This window comes from Colletotrichum spaethianum (assembly GCF_022836535.1).
Source record: "Colletotrichum spaethianum MAFF 239500 DNA, contig34, whole genome shotgun sequence".
Taxonomy (NCBI): Eukaryota; Fungi; Ascomycota; class Sordariomycetes; order Glomerellales; family Glomerellaceae; genus Colletotrichum; species Colletotrichum spaethianum.
The window spans coordinates 301,293-323,126 of record NW_026054804.1 but is presented as its reverse complement, the minus strand read 5'-3'; the positions used below and the strand labels follow the sequence as shown (position 1 = coordinate 323,126).

The following is a 21,834-nucleotide window of genomic DNA, read 5'->3' as shown; positions in this document are numbered from 1 at the left end:
AGCAAGGATCCCCTCACATGGCTTCTATTTATCAGCAGCAGAACCGACCAGTCAACGGTAGTCCAGGAGCGAATGGCGCACCTCGGGTGCTTCCCTCGCAGGTCCAGGTTCCCACGCTTGGAAGCAATCACTATGGCCCCATACGAACCAAGCCCGTCACTGCCAGGGTTTCGAGCAGTGGTCATTTGGAGCCGGCTGACTCTGTGCACAGTAACCGGGTACCCCTGCCACCCATCAATGCGTCACCGATGGGTTCCCGTGATGACAGATTCCATGTACATAATGCCAGGAGCATGTCACAACTACCCACGCCACGACCCGAAGATATGGCGAGACAGGCTATGGACATCCAGCGTTTGGCCAAGCGAAAGTCTGATGCGAGTGAGATGTCTATTCGAGACGCGGATTCAAAGCGAGCGAGGATCGACAGTCCCCATTCGATAGCGCCTCGTACAATCACCTTCAAGGAGGTCTACCAGGAGGGTAAGGCGGAATACAAGCACAACATTGTCAAGTACGACGATGTGTTTTACATCTTACGCTGCGATGAGCACGGTGTGCACTTCAAGCAGAATGCTCTTGCTGCCGCAGCCAAGCACCTCCACGGCGCTTCGCACGGTCACCAGAAGAAAGAACACAGGCTGGCTGTCGAAACGATTGGGTTCCACGTGGTGGACTGCACTGAAGAGCTTGCCGCGTTGAACAACGAGTGCGTGCGTCAGGCTTTCGAGAACGGTTACAAACCCCTGAATCAGCTACACGGGCCGAAATCTGGAGGTAAACGACACTCGGGCGGCGTCCCGGCCGTGGTAGATGCGCTTGCCGAACAGGTTCCTTCAGTACCACAGTCACCATTTCAAACTACGGCACAGGTTGTTGAGCTACAAGATGTCAAGGAACAGGATGAGAAGGAGCAAGAGGCACAGCAACAGGCCAAGCAGGAGACAAAGCAGCAAGACTCGACGCCGACGAAGTACATTCTCAGCCCCAAGGCAGGAGAGCTCTACCACGCCAAATGGCCGAGGAGCAGCAAGCTTTACACAGTCATGGTCCTCGGCTGGACAGACCTCAAGATGTGCGGTTGGGAAGAGAAGCTGAGCGAAACGCAGCTCTGCGACAAGAAAATTAGGCCAGCTTGCTATGTATACAACGACGATGGCATCGCTGGATGGGCACCTGGCTTCGGCGACGGCGAGGCTCGCATCTTGGAAAGAGACGTTCCCGTTCTGTGGTTTGAGTCCAAGGGCAAAACTCGCCTCGGCTGGTTAGGAATTAAGTGGTTGTTGAAGCCCATGGTCCTCGATGACCCGAACCGACCAGCGGATCCCGACCATCCGTCAAACCAAGCACGAAAACGGTATGCCGACATTCGTGGATACGACTCGTTCGAGGCCATGCTCGCCTCGTCGGGTGCGGAAGGAGCCATCCCCGCGAAGGTCCCGTCTTCTGCCTCGGCATCCGACTCGGACTCGACCCCGGATGTAGATATGTACGACTTTGGCGACAATCCCCCACCCGTTGATGATTCGGATGACGAGGACTATGTTGAAAGGACAAGCCGTAAGGGCAAGGGATCGGACGACGAAATGGCGGACGCAGATGAGCGACTGGCGACACCTCAGCCCCTCAGGCGGAGCACTCAAGAGGTGCGCCCTACTTCACGGCTGGGGGAAAGTGGCTGGCCATCAGGCAGGCTGGGGGCTGCCGCTGGAACACGCCTATCTGCCAGGAAGGATAGGTCGGTCGCCGACAAGGAGGATGTGACGATGGAGGACGCTCGCCAGGCAACTCCTTCAATGGGTCGTGTCACTAGCGACGCATCTCCCAACACGATGGACATCAACGGAGGCCTACCTAGCATTGCAGTTGGAACCCCTGCTACTCCGATCGAAAACGACGCTGTCAAGGCAGTTCGGCCTGACGACTCGACGACTCGAACCAACCACAGCGCTTCCCTGAGCATGGCGTCTCCGGACTCGATGTCAGGAGCCGCCGAGCGTGTAGCGCTTTCGGAAGTTTCGAGGGGCAACCCCACTCAGGGTTTCAACACACGGGAGGGCGCAATCACGGACAATGCGAAGGCTCTGAGGCACGTTGATAATGAGTCTCGGCTTGGCCATGCGGCAATGGCGAACCTTGCCCAGAGCGCCATCAAAGCTGCGTCCAAGTCGCCGAGCTTGGGCAAGGAAGGCTCTCAAATCAGCCCTGTATTGCAGGTTGCGGATCTGCTCAATGGCGCCACCGGCTCCGAGAAAGCCACCAGGCAGTCATCACTAACCTCTCAAGTCAAGCCAACCGAGGGTCGTCGACCTCTGCCGTCGGGGCCTATGCAAGATGCTCGCTCGTCTGGCGTGGCTGTAATTCAGCCTGCGAATCGGAGGCACCCCCTGCCACAGAAGCCGGTTCTCGGCCCCATCAGTGGCCGGAAGGAGGATGTGAGTCAGCAGCCGTCGCCGGCTCTCTCGGTGCGAAGCAATAAGGAGGAGATGCCGGCCATGAACAGCCCGGGAACGCAGCCCCAGAGGTCCGGTAGCGCAGGCAGCGCTGAGAGTACGCCGCGGCGGTCAGACCCTCGCATGAGCATCAGCAATGCCGTCGACGACCACGATGGCGATGCCATCAAGCAGACAGAGGTCAATCTATCCGAGAAAGACCAGGAACTCAACAACGGCGTTTCGTCAGGCAACAGCACGCCTAGGGTAATGACGCATGCCACCCTGGCCAACGATGCACGGTGGCGAGCTGTCCGGACATCGGAGTCACCACGCATCTCGCCCGCCATGATCCAATCACCCGGCGTCGACCGAAGTGCGGCGGCTTCCCCTGCATTTGGCGGCAAGAAGGAATTGGACATGTCTATCGACGTGGCGGAGTTCCACGAAGACGACAAGCACTGGGCGCAGGAGGGCGAGTTCTTGCGGTTCGTGCTGGAGGACGAATCCAGTAGCGTTGCGAGAACCAACAAGGCGGACGGCATCGAGGCCACGGTGAACCCCAGCCAGGTCAAGGCGGCGCAGATGACGGGGTTGGAGGTGAGGTTGATGCTCAAGACGGGCGGCGAGCAGCGATTCGTGTTTAGCGCGAATAATCTCACGGGCAGCTACCGGGGAGCGAAACTGCAGACGACCAAGTTTTACCGATGGGTGACGGCCAAGAACGCCGACATTGAACACATTGGCTAGCGCGGGAGGGGGGGTACGGGCTTGAGGATTCTTTACGAGTGTGCTCATGGGTTTTCTAGAGTCGAGGACACGGTCAGGGTTGGAAGCCCCATGGAGAGGGATTTGTTTTTTTTTTCTTTTCTTTGTCAGTGTACTGGGTCGCAGGACTAGAATGGCTCTCGCAAGACACGGAACAGGTTTTGAGCGACGGGGATGAGCTCAGCAGGCGTTTTGAGGGAACAAGAAAACTCGGAGAGGGTTCTCAGAACGGTCAAGTGCATCGTAAAGACCAAGGGGGATTTGCTTTTGGGAGGTTCGTTTCTTTCTAGTCGTCAAGATAGGCTCGCTTGGAGCATTGTTAGGTGGCCCCCTAAATACAGATGAGTACCATAAATTGTCCTTGAATTAGGTGAGCAAAGTGGGTGGGGTGGGTGCGTCTACTACATAGTAGAGTAGAGAAGAGATGCAGTTGCGACAAGGTTGCAGAAAGACTTGGTAGGAGAACAGGTATAGAGGCGAAGCGCAAAGGGTTGAAGGACTGTTGTTGTGTAACCTGGTCATACACTGGGATCCATGTCCGAACTACAGCGTAATTAATCCATGCGGCATGACGAACGGTGCAGCTGGGATTGATACCTTGGAGCAGCTCTAAGCTTGTGGGGGCGGGGGAGGGGAGCTCTGTGTGCTGCTTCGAGGTCGATGAAAATTGCATGTGATTGCCGTGGATAAGGTGAGGAGTGAGTCGGGGAGTGTGAGTGAATGAGTGAGTGTGAGCGAGCGCCCGAGGTGAGATGGGCGTGAGATGTCGCGCCCGAAGTGCTGGGGATTACCTACAGCGGAGGGGCAGGCCGGGGTTTAGTGGGCAAAGGGCCGCCCTCTGCGCTGGAACAGTCGCTAAACGGGGGGTGGTGGGTGGCTGGGTTGAAGGGGGAAGAAGCGGAGAGCGGACCTTGAGTTTCCTCACGTGGCACGGCCAGGGACCCGAGAACCCCAGAACCCAGGCAACCTAGGCAGGCCGGAAGGAGGAGGAGGAGGAGGAGGCAGGTACACTAGGTAGCAGCTTCCCCAGTCCGTCCCGCACTTGCCTTGCCAATTCGTTCATCAGCTGCCAGCGCCGGTCGTCGTCGTCGTAGTCGTTCTTCGGTCGCATTTCTCCAGCGCCCAGCTACTCTCGGAGCTTGATCATCTGTTTTTGATTTTTCTTAATCTCTTCCTCTCCCTCTCTCCCTCTCTGCACACGGCACACGGCACATACCTACTTCTGCTCTCTTCTGTCGCGTCTATCCGTCTGCGTACACACCGGACAGACAGGACCCCTACCGAACTCTGGAGCTATCCCACGAGACAATACCTACCGCATAAGGAACAAGCCCAGGCCGACCGATGCCGAGACGGACACTCCAACGTGCGACACGCGGGCGACAGTGACGGCGACGACAGCCACAACGACAGCAACAGCAACAGTAACAGCGAGCGCGAAATTGACTTTCTCCCCGATCCGACCGAGACCGATGACGCTGCGATCCACCGACTCGAATCCGGCCTGCCAATGCGCTTGCGGTTGTTGAGAGGAACTTGGTTGTTTTTTCCTTTTCTAAACCCTCTCTGCCCTCGCCCGGCACTCTGCTCTGCAAATCCCCTGGCCAGATAGACCCCTCATTCGCGTGAAGGGGGCCCTTCTGAAGAATCGACACACTCAGCCGTAGCGGCATCCAAGATCAGCGGACGCAGTGGAGGATCCCGGACATTGATGGCTGCCTTTGTGAGTGACGGTCCTCTCTTCTCTCCTTCTCCCTCTCTCTTTCTTCCCCGGACCGGACCCTCTCTTTCTGAGTCGCCCAACACGTCCTCTTATTCTTATCATTGTCCTTATCCTTGCTTCTCTCTCTCTCTCTCTCTCTCTCTTCTGTCCATCTTCTGTCCATCTTCTGTCTGCCTGGTGCCACCTCTCTTCCGTCATCGTGGAGCAGGCACGCATAGCTCCCACCTCGCCTCAACTCCACATGGTTCCGCAGCGGCCGAGGCGTGTTGTGAAAGACCAGATCGGACCAGGGCTGAGTGAGCTTGGGACAGCTGCAGCCAACCAGCAGACCATACGTACCCCCGACCAACCCCCAGCTGTCTTTTGCATTGCGCTTTGGCATCCTTCAACGCATCAGCCCTCACGTCATAACCACCTCTCCCTGCTCTCTTCTTCTCCCCCGACCTTCCCCATCCACACAATCGCATAACCCACCAAATGGCATGCTCTCTGCACACTACATCTCCTCGTCAGCCTCGTTGACGGTTGCAACTGTCGCTCGACATCGCCGTCATTCAGGCTTTCCCCAGACTAACCATTCCGTCGCCCGCTGCAGGACACACCCTGGCTAGTCCATATGTCGACCCCGAAAGCCCACCGCGGCGCCGACGCCGACTCCCTCGCCGATCCCTCCCAGACTCCCGGCCTCGATGGCACTCCCTCGGGCGCGCCGCCCACTTATGCGACCTTCTCTCCCGTCACCCTCGCTGCGACGACCCCGAGCCGCTCCTCCCGCCGGTCGACCATCATTGTCCACCAGAAATCCCCCTCCTGCTGGCCACCCCGCCGCAAATCACCCGCGCATTAGCATACTCGCATCCCTTTCTTCTGCCCCTCAACAAGCTCGTGGGGCTGTTGACATGGACGACCGACGATCCGTGGGAGAGCTTCCTGCTGCTCGCCTCCTACTGGGCTGTGGTCCTCTACGGTGATACTGTCGTGCGAGTGGCCGGGCCCATAGTCCTCGTCCTAACCTTAATATTGGGCATGTACGGCCGCCGTTTTAGTCCGCTGAGTAGCAGCGGATGGACCGAGCCGGCTTCCAAGGACGGCGCGGGGCCCCAGAACTCTGGAGGTGCGAACGTGGGCAAGGGACAAAAGGGCACGCCCAGGAGTAATGCGAATGCGAACACCGCCAAAGGACATCACCGGGGCGAGTCTGAGGCGACGAATACGCGACACCAGAAAACATTGGACGAGATTGTCGAGACGTTGAAGGAGTTCACCGGGCGGTGCAACGTCCTGCTTGAGCCGCTCCTCGAGCTGACCGACTTCCTGAGTACTCAGCGGACGCCGACGTCGGCCACGACACGACCGGCCCTGACAACGTTGTTCGTGCGGATACTGTTCTGCACTCCGTTCTGGGCAGCCCTGACACTGCCGCCGCTACGCATCATCACGACCCGGAGGGTAGCTCTGCTGTTCGGCACGCTGGTGCTGACATGGCACGCCAGGGTTATGCGGGTCGCCCGGACCCTCCTGTGGCGCAGTGCAACGGTCCGGAAGACGGCGGCCCTGGTCACCGGTCTCACGTTTGAGAAGCCGGTCAAGGCCGTACCCGTAGAGATAACTGCCGAGGCAGAGGGTGGCAAGGTTCAGGCCAAGCGCCCCTCCGCGTCCGAGCTTACCAAGGCGCTGCGGAGGCAATCCCACAAGCACGGCAACAACGCCACAAGCAAGGATGCGGGGGTCAAGTTCACCTTCATCATCTACGAGAACCAGCGACGCTGGGTGGGGCTCGGCTGGACCCAGAGCATGTTTGCCTATGAACGGTCCGCCTGGACTGACGAGCACAACAACCCCGTGCCGTCGCGCGACACGTTCGAGCTGCCCGAGGTCGAGGACGGGAGTAACATGCGCTGGCGGTGGGTTGACGGTAGCAAATGGAGGGTCGACGGGGTCCCCGATGACGGGACTGAACCAGTCGACTACGACGGGGAGGCTGGGAAGAACGGCTGGATCTACTACGACAACAAGGTGAGTTGCGTGAGGTGAGAGCAGTGACTTGCACCGGCGATTAACGTGTCATAGTGGCAAAACGGCCGCCGCGGTACCGACGGATGGGGCCGATGGACCCGGCGCAGGAAGTGGTACCGCGACGCGGAGCTGGTGGAGGTGTCGGAAGACGAAATGGCACACGAGCTCGATGCGTCACAAGCGCCGAACCCTCCGCAGCCCGGGTCGCCGACGACGAACCCTCCGGGGCCCGCCCTGACGACGCAGAGGTACAGCACGCTCGAAGAAAAGATGGTGTCCCCAACACACTCTGCACAAGACCTGACCCTATCAGATAAGGACCTAGAAAGAGAAAAGGACGATGCGGCGTCGACGCTGTCGACCAGCTCCGGCGGGCGGTCGTTCTTCAAGGCGCCATCGCTGAGGAGAAAAGTCACGGACAAGAGCGTGGCCAGCAAAGCCGACAAGGAGCAGGACCGCAGCCGCAGGGCGAGCGAGGCCAAGAGCGAAGAGGAGGCGTCGGCGCTAGGGCTAAAGCTCAACCTTGCATTACAGGGCAAGGACGGCGGGCAGTGGGGGATTGGCGACGAGGCGAGGATGAACCTGGAGTGAAGCGGCGTCACGGGGCCATCTTTTCCTCTCCTTGTCTCATTTGGGGTGGGCGGTTTACGACGATGTCCTGATTGATTCCATTGGAACGGCACGGCTGGGCATGGAACGGCGTTGTTGGCTGTAGAGTATGACACGAACCGTGCAGTGTATGATTTGAGGTGGGAACGTTGGGGTCCAGCTACCCAGGTACGGGGACGGGTAAATGCGAATCCAAGCGTGCGTACGTGTTCAAGACACAGTGGCCTGCTGCTTTTGTCACTTTTTGTGAGTTCGAGTTCCAGGCCTCGATTGTGACCAAAATCGGGTGTGACCAAGTGTGCACGGCATGAGTGGTGCGCGAACGGGCTGGGCATTGGAGAACACGGGGCACGCGGGGGCTGGAGTCCGGGGCACCGGGCCTGCTGAGCAGAGAGACTGACGGGGGTGCGGATGGGGGAAGTGAGTGTGAGAGCTGAGAAAGGGCTGATGGGTGAGTGGAGGGGCGGATGAGAAGGATGGGGAGTGATGTGAGATGGATTGGGGGATGGGACGGGGATAGGATGGGACGGGATGGCTCAGGTGCGACGGAATGGTGACGGGGTCAGCTGGTCCGTCGCCTGTCGGGATTTTTTGGTGGTTTTTTTTGTTTTTTTTTTGTCCTGGTTTCGTCTCCCCCTTTGCCGTGTGTGTGTATCATGGTTAGTCAGTCTGTCTGTCAGTAGTGACACGGCCCAATGTCGGTGGTGCCTGATGGGGTATGTATTAGGTATTCAGGGACATGTCTCTCCCAGGTGTCACTCCTGATTCTTTTCTTTTTCGGGGTTTTTTTTCTTGTCCCTCCGTTTCTGTTCCCTTCGCCCCGATTGCCTTATCCCTTTGATTTTCCCAGATTTCAAACATTCTTCTTTTCCCACCTCTTCACCCCTTATCCACGTTTTCAAGCAGCTCTCCGGCGACTCTTCATGTCTACACAGCGAGGCCATCGCATCGCCTACGAGCAGCACGTTTCGATTAACGTCCATCCCCCGTAACGCACCAACGCACGCTTACAGTACTACGCATCGCCCCGAGCCGAGGCCCAATCAGAGCCGATGGAAGCCGCGTCCCGCCTCGCCCTGCTGGCGATCGTCGCACGCGCGGGCAGTCCCCTACCGAAGGACGAGAAGGCGACGTGGAGCCCGCTGTCCAAGGGCCATCTTCCCCTGATTACGGTCGAGGAATACGACGTCGAGGCCGCCGACGGCAGCGGTCACGGAGAGAGCAAGTGGCTGCTGCGCCAGCATCACAGGGGAGCGAGCCGAGGGAGCGGCGATGCACAAGCCGCAGCGGCAGCAGCAGCAGCAGGTCGCGGGAAGGAGATGAGGGCAGGGGGCCTGGAGAGCGTCGCGTGGTGGATCCTGCTCGCATCCCAGTGTCTCCTTGTCGGCGCTGTCGAGGGGTGGATCATCTACATGGTGTACAACGGCGGCGATTATGCCGTGTGGAACTGGTGAGTCCAGCGTTCACATGTTTCTTTTCACTTCCCTGCAGCCGGTCCATGACTGCATGTTGACGACACACCTCCTGTGAGGGGGAGGGGGGGGGTCTTGATTTTTTTGTCCCCCCTTGTCCCTGATTTTGGAGACGTGGTCACTGACTGGCGACGCAGGCTCTCCGAGTTCGCGTCCCCGGCCCTGATGATTCTCTTCAGCGTGTCCTTCTCGGCCGCCCTGCTCCGCGGGGTCGGGTGTTGCGGGCGCGTGGGGGACTTGGGGTTCCAGGCCGCCGGGCTGGTACTGGCGACCTTTTGCGCCGTGGTGGTGTGCGCTGGCGTGGGTGAGGGGAAGAGGAGGCGCGGTGAGGGGGAGGAGGAGGGCAAGGGGGTCAGGGTCGTCGTCGGGTTGGCCGTCAAGATGTGGTGAGTCGCCGTCTTTTTCCGGCTTTTTCTTCTCTTAAGTCCTTTGTGGTTCGATGGGGGTCCGGGGTTCGGTGACGTGACTGACGACCTGCAGGTTCCTCTTCTTCATCGGCTTCTGGTGCGCCATGTTTCAGTGGTACAGCGGCGACAAGCGGGAGAAGCAGCAGCAGCAGCAACAGCAACAGCAGACGATGCGGAGGATGGGGAAGAGGAGCGACAGGGGCTACGGCACGACGACGGGTGGGCTCGCGACGGTGGACGAGGCCTATGAGGGTGTCGTCGGCGACCTTTGATGGGCTTGTGCCGAGGTCATGACGACGGTGATGATTTTATGATGGTGTTTATACCTGGGCGTCTTGCCTGATTTCGATACCCTTTTGCGCGCTAGTGTGCCCCTTCTGCCCCGTTTGTTGCGCTCTCGCGGCATTTGTGCGCACGCTGCATTGCCGTACATGTAGACTATTCCCACCGTTTTCCCGGAAGCACAGTGGTTGGTTCGCCGCAAGGCGCTTGGTACCCGTTTGCTGTAGTCTCGTCTTCCGGTGCCGTTTCCGGAGCGGGGCGACCGGGACCCCCGGGATCTTCAACTTTATTTTGACTCTTGCGCTTGCCAAAGACGCATGGGGTGCGTGGTCCCTGCGTCGGAAGCAGGAACAAGGTCGTCGAGTAGGATATGAAACGGAACGTTGAATTCTAACCGGTGTTCCCGAACTGTTTACTCTCGCCGACTGTACCCAACGCGGTGCTTCATGAGTGTTGCTGCATCGGCGCAGCACAGCTGCACAAGTTTGAAGAGGCCTGGTTGACTCCATCGTCATGTTGGATTATTGGAAGCACCCATGTCAACCCGGCGTGATCCTGTCTCCTCGCCCCACTCATCACCCCAGCTCAACGACAAGATGCGAGAAGAGCACAGACCTACACACGATTTGAAGTGCCGTTACGATTTCAGGTCCTTCATTCCACGATAACCTTCAAATCAATCGTGAGCCTTTCTTGGCGCAGGCAGCCAAGGACGAGAGACCAGCGCGCAACGGTCTGTTGGTTGCCTCCTCTCCAGCCCTGACTGGCCGAGCTCAGCTGTCCAAGCCCAATCAGCAAGTACTGTCCATCATGAACTCTCCATGGTGGTGAGGGGACTCTGGACACCGCATGAAAGCCTGCTGCACCAAACTTTCGTCTGATGAGACCGTCTGATTCAAAGTTAAAAGAGGCATAACGGGCAATGGCCTGCCTTCCAGCACGACTCTTTACCCCTCTCTGGTATAAATGACAGCCAACCCGCTTTCTTCGCGGCCTCCCACGCTAGGTTGTGGAGGCGGTGTACGCTGTATGCGATTCTGTGCTGCCGACTATTTCGAGACTTGACACGACTTACGCCATGTTTTTCTCCCGCTGTACTACGTTCCCACTGGTCTTTATGGCCACCGCGGTAAGCCTCTTTTGTCTCACGCGTATCACGTTCCGTGGGCGGCAGATCCGGCACTGACCCGCCCTCCAGACCTGGGCCTTTGGCCGCGACGCCCCAAGCCCCGGTGCCCCGATCCAAGGCTACGGCATCTTCATCCCGCGGTGGGAGGTCCCCTCGCCCGACGGCAGCGGCAAGACCATCTCCGTTCGCGGCACGGTCGAGGAGGTCGCCGCGCAGATGCTGGACATGAAGCCGAGCTTCGACGTCGACGAGCAGTTTGGCAAGATTGCGATTACGCCCATCGGGAGACGCGCCGCGTTCGGCGACGACACGAGCACGCTGTGCCACAACTTCCGCGAGGGGAACCGGTCGGCGGTGCACGTGAGCATCGACCAGCTCAAGACGGTGCAGGGGCGTCCGCAGAACGGGGCCGGGCCGGGCAACTGTGGGCGTGTGAGCTGCCGGGACAACACGGGGATCTGGTTCTGCAATGATGTGAGTGTTCTTTCTTTTCTTTCTCCTTTTCCCTGGAGATTGTTCTGGGAAACGGCTAACTTGCGTCCGGCTTGGCAGGCCCAAAGCCCCAAGGAGCTCGGGTCCTTCAAGGACATTGCCGACGGCGCCCAGCGCGTGTTGGACAAGTGCCAGGACAAGCTGGACGCGAACCAGGGTGAAGGCATGACGGTCAGCGGGCAGGCATACCACAAGGACAATTGGAACGTCGTCGTTCGCGGCGGTGAGAGCTGCGACAATGCCGGCATCGATATCAACAGCGGAGGGCTGGGCAGGTTTTTGAGGGTAAAACGGGATTGAGATGAGCAGCGTGTGGCACAGTCATTTAGGTGTGTAGTTTCTCAGTAGCTATGCAGCCGAATCAAGACCCCTTAGCTGTTCGCTGCCATTCATCAGCCTACTGAGACCTTAAACGCTTTAAACGTGTCATGAATTGATGCTAAGAGTGAGGCGCGGACAAGCTGAGAACATTTAGCTGGGTCTATTGTTGTTGTGAAGCTGAAAGCTGCCCCTTTTACCTTTACCTTCTCTTCTGCTTTCCCTATTTCGATCTACTTACCCTTATTATCGAAGCTACTTCATGTTGGGGGAGGTAGATGCGACTTGCGCCGTACAGGGCTCGGCATGTGAGGGCAACATAATCAATCGCCTCTGGAATAGTGTCTTTGATGATCTGCTGAAGCAACTCAACTGGTAGAGCAACAAAGTGCATTGTCATCATGCAGTCGACAGGTGTTTCGAGCAAGCGGAATATACAAACGGAGAGGCGGGTGCGGTTAGCGTTGGCTTTGATCAACTAGGCTGGGTTGTCGGAGTCAATCATACGAATGACCCCGCCAATAGTTGGCTGCTGCCTAGAGGCAACTTGAAAACTCGAGTTATCATTGGCCATATGCATTAGACATGTCAACCGGGGTTGTATTGCCATCATCGCTTGTTCAACGTCGATAAACCACTGTCTCTCAGCAGTCTATCGACTCAGAACATTAGTCCTTGTGCCTTTACTGAGAATTCGGCATTCCAATAGCTTGGCGAAGTCAAGAATTCCCAAGGATAGCCGAGAAGAACTGGTCATCATCGAATGCATTCGGCTACCAATGCAAAAACAGTTATCGACTGCAGCTCGCAAGAACATTCGCGGACTTTATGGTGGAATAGCTCAGCTTGTTAAATCGACCTTCTGCGGGGCTAGATATGCAAAATATGCCTAATGTCGAAACGATAACCGCTCTTTTGGGAGTGATTGTCATGACAGTCATTCTTTACGGTATGATTAATCACTAAATGTTGCGAGCGTTGAATTCAGGTACTTTTCTTTCTCTCTTTGTGTAGTATGAAACGCTCTTTTGGTAGTAGATACGAAAGCTACGTCAAGCCATTCCGGTGGAATTTTGGCGAACAGCCACTCAACGTAGCAGCGCCTGCCGACATCACTATCTCTTCACGTGCTGTAGAACCCAGTTTTCTCCATCCCTTCGTAGTCCACCAACAATACCAAATGCCTTAAGATGAGGCAGCTTGTTTGTTTCTTCGGAACAATCGCTGAACAATGCGTTCTTCTCGGTTGGATCTACAGCCAGAAGAGCAGGTAAAGGCGAACCCTTAACAATATCGATATCAAGACCGGCTGTTTCTATCATAATTATGACAAGAGTCAAGATAGAAAGGCCGACTTGCGCCGCTAGTAGTGTCAACCAAGGCCACCGGATTGACACATACCGCTCTTCCTGCAAAGCACTTCCACTGACATTTGTGGTCAATAGCCTACACAGTGTTAGTCGAGCTATGAGAACGACTCTATGCAGAGGTCAAAGCTTACGCGTTTGTAATACCACTGGCAATGTTTTCCGTGAGGTTACGCAAGGTTGCGAATTGTTCGTCGTCAAGCTTCTGGGATTCGTTCGCGCTATTGATCCCAATACTAGCTCTTGAAAGTGCTGTGCCGTATATCTGGCTTCCGTTTTGGAATTCGTACCCTCCGGTATCGATGTAAGTCCCTATCAACGTTGAATCAAGAGCCGAGGCGATTGCCCCCGGTCCGAATCCGTCCGCAACGTACTTCTTGCCGGGGCTGTCTGGGGATGTAAAGTAAGTTCCGTTAATTGTCATGTTGAAGTCCTCAACGAAGACCTCTCCGACTGATGGAATTGTATGCGACGCTATTCTTTCCGTGACGGGAACGTTTTCTTTGACGTTGACGTTATACGTGTTGACGCACCAATGAAGCATGATTTCTGTGGCGCGTAGGCGGGGCCCGTACAGCACGAAGAAGTTGAAAAGCTTGGCCGTCATGATGTCGGTATCATTGTAGGACAAACTTGGGCCAGTGGAGATGTTCAAGTTTGCATACCCATATGATGATCGCTGAAGAGAGTCAAACCATTGGGAAGTGTAGAGTTGGTGCCCATCTTAATCGGATCTCCGTCAGATGTAAGCATGTCCGTTACGTCTGGTTCAACAAGTCAGTTCATGATAATCACTGTGTTGCGAAAAACAAGGCTAATCCGTTTCCGACTTACTCTTCAAATCTACACAGACAGCAAGCGATGTGAACGGCGTCCATGTGCAGTTGCTTGTTAGGCAACTAGCTTGGTGATAGGGCATGGCCTCTTCGGGTGGCGTGTAGAGACTTCGTGGGATAATCTGGTTTATCGGGAACATGATATCTCCTGCATATAGTTGTAAGCCTCATGACCGCGAACATCTGTACTGACAGAAGCCTACTCATAGCGTTCGAGTTGGCAGTTGCCCAGAAGTATCCATCATTTTTCAGGGTTAGAGCACTATCATTTCCCGGAAGCTGAATAGTGCGGGTTGGGTACGTGACAACAGACTGTGTTAGAGTTGATGTTGCGATCCCTGAGACAAGAATCACCGCCGATAAAATCCCTACAAGTCTACTTCATCGTGAGTATGAACGCCGTTGGGGGACATGGACTCCGTGATCTAGGTTCATCACCCACCTGCCCTTAGTAGCGAACAACAGCTTTAAGCTGCCCCATGGTCCACGGCTTGCTTCGTCGAAAATTTTGAAATCTTTAAGAGGCCTCGGCGATTTATACCAATTCCACTTGTACTGCGAAAGACTTTCCACCACTGGAAGCACAAACGAAGTACGACAGAATGTGGAAATGAACGCGACTACAGTGTTGAGAGTGAGGCCGAGTGGCCAATTTGGAAGCGGCTTGTTGTCGTAGGACTTGAGCACAGTTACGAGTACGACAACGCACACGATGCTGATTATGCACCACGCAATCTCCTGCGACCACCCTCGAAGTAAATGCAGTCTTCTTCGGGGGGGCTGTCGTGCGGTTCTTTGGTTCGTCTGATCGGTGCTTAAATTCTTGACTAGCTCGTATTCAGTTTCGCCACTCGCAAAGGTTGCCTTGGACTGGACATCTCTCCATGGCTCAGTGTTTTGTGGTTCGCCAGGCGGGCGCGTCGGTTCGCGCTCGGGGTCCCAGGTGTAGACGTTAGGTTGAGCGGATGAAAGAAGCAGTGCTTCATCGTAAGCAAGCGGTTGAATATACGAGGACACTGGTTTTCGCCGGATTGGTCGCACATCGACATTCTGGTCTCGGCGATCCATCGCGACGGTGTTTGGGTGAAGGTACCGTCAGCTGTGAGGTAGCGGGTAGCGGTCGGGCAGTGGTTTGTCTACCGGCTCCGAAGTTCGTCCTTTCAGCCTCTGCGTTAGAAACTCAGGAACAGGGGGCTGGTTCCCTTTTTAGATTCGACAGCTATCCAAATCCCTCGTGTTATCAGACCAAATCATTGCTTAACTGCGCACTTCTAGAGTAAGCACTATTCCAAGTTAGGGTGGATCTTCCATGCGCTGTTTGACCTTTCTAGCCTTCCTGCTGCGAGACATGTTTTAATGGCTGCCTAGACTTTACCCGCCACTCGCTAGAAAATCGTCCCAACTAATGCAGCTAGGTATAACGCCGGATAGTAAGCGGGAGATGATCCTCAAGGATCCTAAATGCTTGTTCGAAACAATGGTACGGAACGTCATTCGCCGCCATTGTATTGACTTGTGGCTTATTTAGCAGCCCGCCACGTCTGCTTGGTTACCAAGATGCTTTCGCGATTATTGAATCGTTCATTTTCCTTAATCATTCTCGACGCGCGAGCCTTTTAAATTGGAGTACGCCTTGAAGCCAACACTTGACAGAAGCACTAGGTACAATGGATCCAGACGAAGGCTCCCGACACTAGCCAAATTAATATTGTGATTACTGGAACACTAAGTAATTGGTCGGCTACTGCCGTTGTTGTTTTATTTAGGATGCCGCTCAGTTGCATCATTGCTTCAGACTAAATGTCTTGCCTGGTGATAGTGCTGTTCTGGGAGCCAAGGATGAATAGACTGCTGGACTGTGACTCGTCGTATATAACAGCGGCGACTCGCACAGAGAGAGAGAGAGAGTTATAGTTGAAGCAAAAAAGATTATCTTACCTGCCTTCAACCAAAAACTGTAAATAGTCAGTCAATGCTGAGTTCCCATAGAATATCAAGGCGAAGAAGAGTAATTCGATAATTATCTTCTTTCTTCTAAGTTTTCAAAGTTTAGAGACATATTGGGCCTGGTTTTTCGTGACGTATCAACAGCGGGAAGACTTGCTGATTTCAAGTCGAGGTGTCTGGATGGCTAAAACGGGCTTCCGGCGCCACAGACGGTCTCCGTTCATCGAAGAATCCCAATGAGTTTGAATAATGGTTGGACTGGCGGCAGACCAGCATGCTTTCTGCTGAGGAGCAACCTGGTTCGAGAACAGTTTGGAGACTTGTCTTTGTGGGAGATACCTACAAGGCGCTTGAGGCTTCGTGACATACAAACACTTATATGAGCTCCACCATCAAACCATTGAAACTGGTGTCTGCATAGTCTTTATAAGAACCCTAATGTACAAGCTTCTTCCACATCAAGTCCAAAGATAACAGATGTATCATACGCATTTCTTAGGCGCCTGTCATTGTTGGTGGGAGGGTAAGATGATACATTGGATATGGTACAGCTTACTCACATTGCCAGCTTCCCCACAGAACACTCTGGCTGCTGTCACGACAACACTTCGTCTCATTTTAACTTAAGGGAAAATATGTTTGCGGTGTGTTCCCAACTGTCATCCTGTGCTTTGGCGGCTTCGCCCATGGCTGACTTCCCCGCTGTCCCAGGACTCCTCTCAGGACTCATAATTAGAGCATATCATTCTGAGCCTGGACATGCGCGCGATTCCTACAAGAGCTTGGCTCATCGATAACCCCTGAACGGCACCAGAGCATCATTGAACCCTTTTGGCCCAACTGCTATTTTCTCAAAGTAAAACATTACGACGGTCGCACAGACGCTACCAAATGCCGATTCTGGCGTCATGTCATCTCACCAACATTCGGTGTACCATGGAAACCGGTAGCGAGTCCCGCCTGGCTCGTGGAAAAGGTTGCGTCTAAAAGTGGACAAGGCTGAAGAGGCTAGCAAGTAAGCTCAGGAGAAGTTCCGAGGCTTAAAATCATGTTAAATCAATCGCAGGTATATTGCCGCCAATCATCATGAATGGTTGCAGGGAACCGTTTCAGATAACAATGGAGCCTTGTGGGATCCCTTGACGACCACGTCCAGTCAGCGCTTGGCGGGGGCACGAAACGAGTAGTGAATGAGACCTTCGTTGGGGCTAGACGCCATGGGTTACCTGCATTCGGGGCAGACGTGACAATCGTCATTCCGAGTTGTAGGATGCATGGGGGATTTCAACATGGATGGTGTTGATAGCTTGGGTTACCCTTACTATTTTCGCGTAGAGTGTTTTCAGAGTCAGTCAGCTCTCAGGCCCCAAAGCATCTACGAACACTCTGTGACTGCAATTCCTTTCGAAAAGCTAGCACAATGTGGTGCTGCGTCTATTACCGCCTTTTCGTCAATGATGAGCCTCCGTCATCTCCTTCTCCCTACTTACTGGGGGTGAGGCTGTCCTGGACCGTTGGAGATGATCGATGCAAGGAACAGAACGAATAAGGTAGGTCGAGGGATAATTCGGAGAAGCCCTGACTGATGTAGCCCACCCGCCGTTTCATTGCAAATTACCAACGCTTTTTAAGAGACACTGGATGCAACCCCGTGAACGATGCCAAGCACAAGTGACCAGGGCCAGCACGTTGCTGTTCAACACCATAGCCTGCCCACTGGCCTGCATCGCATGTGTCGCTTGCAGATCGATTGCGACTTTTGGATGAACTAGGAAATATTTCTGGCCAGGGGGTTCTTGGCGAGTATGGTTGCCGTGTACAAAAGATAGCGGTCCTGGGATTATTGAAGGGGGAGAGATTGTCCGACCAAGTTCCATCAACTCGACTTCGTCCTTTGCAAGAAAGAATATCTTGTTTCCCATACGCTCTTTTGATACCCACATTCGTTCCTTTCAAGCACATAAATCAGTTTAGTTGCCCGAGATGGCCAGGTCAAATCCACTCCTCTTCACTCTCCTCCTCGCCCTCACCACCGGGACCCATGCGGCTCCTCGGGCAGGCGCCACCGCCCCCGTGAAGGTAGCCGCGCGCGCCGAGCCCGCTGAGTTTGAGCCGCAGACCAACGCCGGCCCCGGAGGCAGCGACTTCAAGGACTCGGCGCACTTCCGCGTCTACGACGGCGGCGACAACGCCGACGACTCGCTCGCCATGCTCGAGGGCGCCTACGAGTGCTTCGTCAACACTCTCGGCTGGCGCTCGTCCGGACTCTCCTACAACCCGGGCTCTGATGACGGCCCCTACTACAAGACCAACATCTACTCCGTTTCCAGCCTCAACAACGCCGCCGGCGTGATGCACTCGGAGGCCACGAGCGGCGCTGCCTGGCTCGAGGTCGTCGACAGCTACCTCGCTACCCCGGACGTCACTGTCCACGAGTATGGCCACGGCCTGCACTACCACCAGCGCACCTGGGTGAACCAGGGAAACACCGGCGCTTGGTGGGAGACGGTCGCCAACTGGGTAGCCGACACGTACACTACCTCCCCTCTCTGCGCCGACGCCCGCACGAAGCACAACTCCCCCGATGGCCAAACCCTGTTCGAAGTGAACAAGGTCATTGGCGACTCGTTCCAGGTCATCGTCGACGGCACCCCCGACTCCGGCAACTACTACCAAGCCTGGCCCTTCTTCACCTACCTCACCAACAACCCGGACAACATTACCGGCCTCGGCCAGGACACGCTGCACCAACTGATGGTCCAGTACGAGCAGAACAGCAACGAGACCCCCTTCACACACTCGACCGCGTCCTTGGGGGCAACGCCACCGCCGGCGAGGTTGTCGGCCGCTACTGGGCCCGCATGGCCTACGTCGACATTGGCCACGAGAAAGCGCAGGAGGTCTTCAACGATGCCAAGGAAATCAACTTCGCCAACGTCGACGAGTCCGGCAGTGAGTACACGGTCAAGTCTGGCCGCGCGCCTCGCTACATGGGTTCCAACATCATCCCCCTGAAGACTTCCGGCGACAAGGTCGACGTCGTGGTCACCTCGAGCGGCGAGTTTACGGCGACGCTCGCGATCAAGGGATCCAGCGGAGTCCGCTACGTCGCGCTCGCCAACGGCACTGGTTCAGCGGATGTTACAAGCGATGAGGAGGCGAGCTTGGTCGTCGCCAACACCCCCAAGACCCTGATCTTGTACGACGGGTTCGATCTCGCCAGCAGCGAGGCCAACACGGGCTTGAACTACTCTTTTACGCTGACCGGTGCCACCGTCGCTTAAGCGGTGATGGGGCGGAGTCTGGCGTGATTTCATGTGCGAATTATTTTTTTCCTTTACGTACTGTCAGCCGCTGGATAGAGGCATGTACATATTTTTCAAGATACCAAATCTTCGTTCCCAAGTGCAGTCTAGCACCCCCTGATGCAACTCTTAGAGGCAGGAGTATTCCTCTGTTGAAGTCTCGTGTGTACACCGTGAAGCTTCAAGTGCTGTTCCAATTCGATGCGATGACGGGACTCGCAGGCGAAGACTTGAAGTATTCGACATCTCCTAGAGACAGAGAAGTAATGACGACCGCGATACATACGACAAGCGTCATAGGACGTCGAAACAAGCCTGCGGAGAAGCGCTATGCTGATTTTGACTTTGCGGAGTTTTTGTCCGACTGCGCCGCTATGCCCGCTCTGCCCAGCCTCATCTTGTGGTAGCCCAGGGTTCCCAGTTGGAGAAAGGTCAGCCTAGCGAGATAGAAGCAGTAGAGCGCTATCCCGCCGGCGTAATACGGCCGCGTTTCCGGCATGGTCGCGGTGTAGGCGATGACCGGTATGATTCTCAAGGAGATCATTGATAGCACGTTTGCGAGCATGGCTCTGCGGAACGGGGCTGAGTTGGCGGCATTACGCCCGTGGAGCCGCAGCAACGCAACAGTGTCAGAAAAGAGCTCCGTCACGAGACCCGCGTAGATGAGGTAAATGGGTTGACGTGGGCTCTTGCTGATCATAACGAGCACCAGAGATCCCAGCGAGAGGATGTGATGGGCGATGTATTCTGGCGAGTAGCTGAGCAGCGGCATCTCTGAAATCCATAGGGCGGCCCGGGAGCTGAGGCAAACTTTGCCGTTGGCGGTGAACGGCCGGTCGAGGCCGAAAGTGTCGGTCGCGGAAGGCGTTTCATGGTAGGCCAAGAGGCAGATTGGCGTTGTAAACAGAGTCAGAAGGATGCCCAGCGGAAAAACGAAGTACGGTGCCAGCTTGTGATACCTGTCGAGTTCCAGTTCCGCGTAGAAGTCTGGGTTGAAATGCTTGACTGTCTTGTGTAGACACCGGTTGAGGAGCTGATAGACCACTAGGCCCATGAGAATGAGAGCACAGTTCACGAGAAACATGTTCGTCAAGAGGATCTAGTGAGTCAAGTACCCAAGAAGCGTAGGCGGACGACGTGGAGCGCCCAGATAGCGCGTGGCATCATATAGGTATGGCGCAAGTGGAAGGGTTTATGCAGCATCATCTTCGGCGGGTTTAGAGGGCATCTCGTCGTCAGCTTTTGTTTAGGGTCTGCAGTTCAGCTACTTTGCATATTACTGTTTGCTCGAACAAGAGCCAATGGACGTTGTCATGATGAGGGCTACATCTGCATCTCACGTAAGCCCGGCGCGGCTGGTCTAGCCTGCATAATGGCATCAAGTCCAGGAATGCCCTCCGGCTGAGGCTCGGGATATTTACATGTAAGGTAAAGCACTGAAACAAGAGTGGCTGGAGCTGGTGGGAGTTGCTGCGAGGTGGGGTACAGCGATGATAAGACATGGGGATATACCATGGACGTATTGGCGAGTTTCGCATCGACGGGTAGTGCAAGATGGTGCCCATACCGTAGAAAATTTCATCGCCAAACTCCAAAACGAAGTCCCGAATGGTGGGACTTGAAGGTCTCGGCATGCCACATGAGGGAGCGGCCATCCGCTCCGAAGCGTGGCGGAAAAGTCTGCTTCACCCTTCTCCGGCATGCCGAAGAACGAGGATGTCGCAGTGCTCAAAGCTTGGAGAAACGTCAACCGCTCTTGGCCAGCATTCTGCAATGAGGCTCCAAGGGCTTCGCGATGAGAATCTCGCTCCGCCAAATCTCGGGAGATTCCTCTGTCAGCTGGGCAAGGATGAATATGGGGACGGTGCCGGTGGGCGCGAGGAAACGAAACGAAGGAACCCCGCCGTCGGGAGCAGGCATGCGATGCTCGGGTTGGGTGGGCTGGGCGGCTGTTCTGTGCGAAGTGATTGAGGGAGTATCTGCATACATAGTATGCGAGCAACTGGATGCGCCTTGACGTTTCTCACTCCATCGGAAAGAGTCTGCCTCATGCGTGGCCTCGATGCAAAAGCTTGAGGAGAGATATGAGGGGATACAAGATGTCCGGGAGTGCTGGGGTACGTACCTAATGAGACGCGAACCAGCGCCAGCAGGCAAGCTCCGGGCAGTTCGGACGCCGCTGATGCTCGTTTCCAGGGGTAGAGCCTGGTGGCAGGAACACCGATGGCGCCTTCCTACCCCTCCGCAGCCGTTGCTAATTTAATGGGTCTTGGCGGCTCCAAGCTGTCAATCGTTCTTGCGCCGTGTCATTGGGTACAGCGGGCCCGCCCTACTGTGTGTCAGACGGTGTTGTCCTTACTGTGAAACGTGCCCCTTATTTGAGGCATGAGATTGAGAGTTCCATCCAAATTCCCGGCGGTCTTGGCAGCGAATAGCCACTGGACTCGCTTGCGGACGCAGTGGAACCGGAGGGGGCGGACACAGTGCGGATGGGGACTAAGGTTAATTGCGGTCGAGACCGAGAAGGTGCCACCCAATGCTGCCTTCCCCGTCTCCAGGCGCTCAGCTCCCCTTCCTCCATTCGGAAGCCGGAGCTGCCAGTCGTCGCTCTTTCCTTCAGCACGTTGACCGGCCATACTACAGTGGGTTGTGCCTCCCTGCTTCAACTGACTGCTCATATTAGTCTCCCACCAAGTCTCCTGTACCACTTCATCTCATCCTTCGTCTCACT

The 21,834-nt window shown here is 55.7% G+C and overlaps 8 protein-coding genes across 8 annotated transcripts; 5 read left to right on the top strand and 3 right to left on the bottom strand.

The window, feature by feature from the left end:
* Positions 1 to 326: 326 nt before the first annotated feature.
* On the top strand, positions 327 to 3,182 carry ColSpa_10293 (uncharacterized protein; the record flags this gene model as incomplete). The annotated part of the gene is made up of 2 exons (XM_049276505.1): positions 327 to 1,357; positions 1,631 to 3,182. The coding sequence occupies 2 exons, from the start codon at positions 327 to 329 to the stop codon at positions 3,180 to 3,182; spliced, it is 2,583 nt and encodes an 860-aa protein (XP_049132462.1).
* Positions 3,183 to 5,539: 2,357 nt separating this feature from the next.
* On the top strand, positions 5,540 to 7,530 carry ColSpa_10292 (peroxisomal membrane protein PEX30; the record flags this gene model as incomplete). The annotated part of the gene is made up of 3 exons (XM_049276504.1): positions 5,540 to 5,713; positions 5,806 to 6,939; positions 6,994 to 7,530. The coding sequence occupies 3 exons, from the start codon at positions 5,540 to 5,542 to the stop codon at positions 7,528 to 7,530; spliced, it is 1,845 nt and encodes a 614-aa protein (XP_049132461.1).
* A 1,070-nt stretch (positions 7,531 to 8,600) lies between these two features.
* Positions 8,601 to 9,410, top strand: ColSpa_10291 (uncharacterized protein; the record flags this gene model as incomplete). Its single annotated transcript, XM_049276503.1, has 2 exons — positions 8,601 to 8,998; positions 9,158 to 9,410. The coding sequence occupies 2 exons, from the start codon at positions 8,601 to 8,603 to the stop codon at positions 9,408 to 9,410; spliced, it is 651 nt and encodes a 216-aa protein (XP_049132460.1).
* Positions 9,411 to 10,787: 1,377 nt separating this feature from the next.
* ColSpa_10290 (uncharacterized protein) lies at positions 10,788 to 11,630 on the top strand (the record flags this gene model as incomplete). The annotated part of the gene is made up of 3 exons (XM_049276502.1): positions 10,788 to 10,838; positions 10,908 to 11,312; positions 11,391 to 11,630. 3 exons carry the CDS (start codon positions 10,788 to 10,790, stop codon positions 11,628 to 11,630), a joined length of 696 nt encoding a protein of 231 aa, XP_049132459.1.
* A 1,515-nt stretch (positions 11,631 to 13,145) lies between these two features.
* On the bottom strand, positions 13,146 to 13,622 carry ColSpa_10289 (uncharacterized protein; the record flags this gene model as incomplete). The annotated part of the gene is made up of 1 exon (XM_049276501.1): positions 13,146 to 13,622. The coding sequence occupies one exon, from the start codon at positions 13,620 to 13,622 to the stop codon at positions 13,146 to 13,148; it is 477 nt and encodes a 158-aa protein (XP_049132458.1).
* Positions 13,623 to 17,781: 4,159 nt separating this feature from the next.
* Positions 17,782 to 19,082, top strand: ColSpa_10288 (uncharacterized protein; the record flags this gene model as incomplete). Its single annotated transcript, XM_049276500.1, has 2 exons — positions 17,782 to 18,555; positions 18,576 to 19,082. The coding sequence occupies 2 exons, from the start codon at positions 17,782 to 17,784 to the stop codon at positions 19,080 to 19,082; spliced, it is 1,281 nt and encodes a 426-aa protein (XP_049132457.1).
* Positions 19,083 to 19,431: 349 nt separating this feature from the next.
* Positions 19,432 to 20,187, bottom strand: ColSpa_10287 (uncharacterized protein; the record flags this gene model as incomplete). The annotated part of the gene is made up of 1 exon (XM_049276499.1): positions 19,432 to 20,187. One exon carries the CDS (start codon positions 20,185 to 20,187, stop codon positions 19,432 to 19,434), a length of 756 nt encoding a protein of 251 aa, XP_049132456.1.
* A 662-nt stretch (positions 20,188 to 20,849) lies between these two features.
* ColSpa_10286 (uncharacterized protein) lies at positions 20,850 to 21,092 on the bottom strand (the record flags this gene model as incomplete). Its single annotated transcript, XM_049276498.1, has 1 exon — positions 20,850 to 21,092. The coding sequence occupies one exon, from the start codon at positions 21,090 to 21,092 to the stop codon at positions 20,850 to 20,852; it is 243 nt and encodes an 80-aa protein (XP_049132455.1).
* Positions 21,093 to 21,834: the final 742 nt, after the last annotated feature.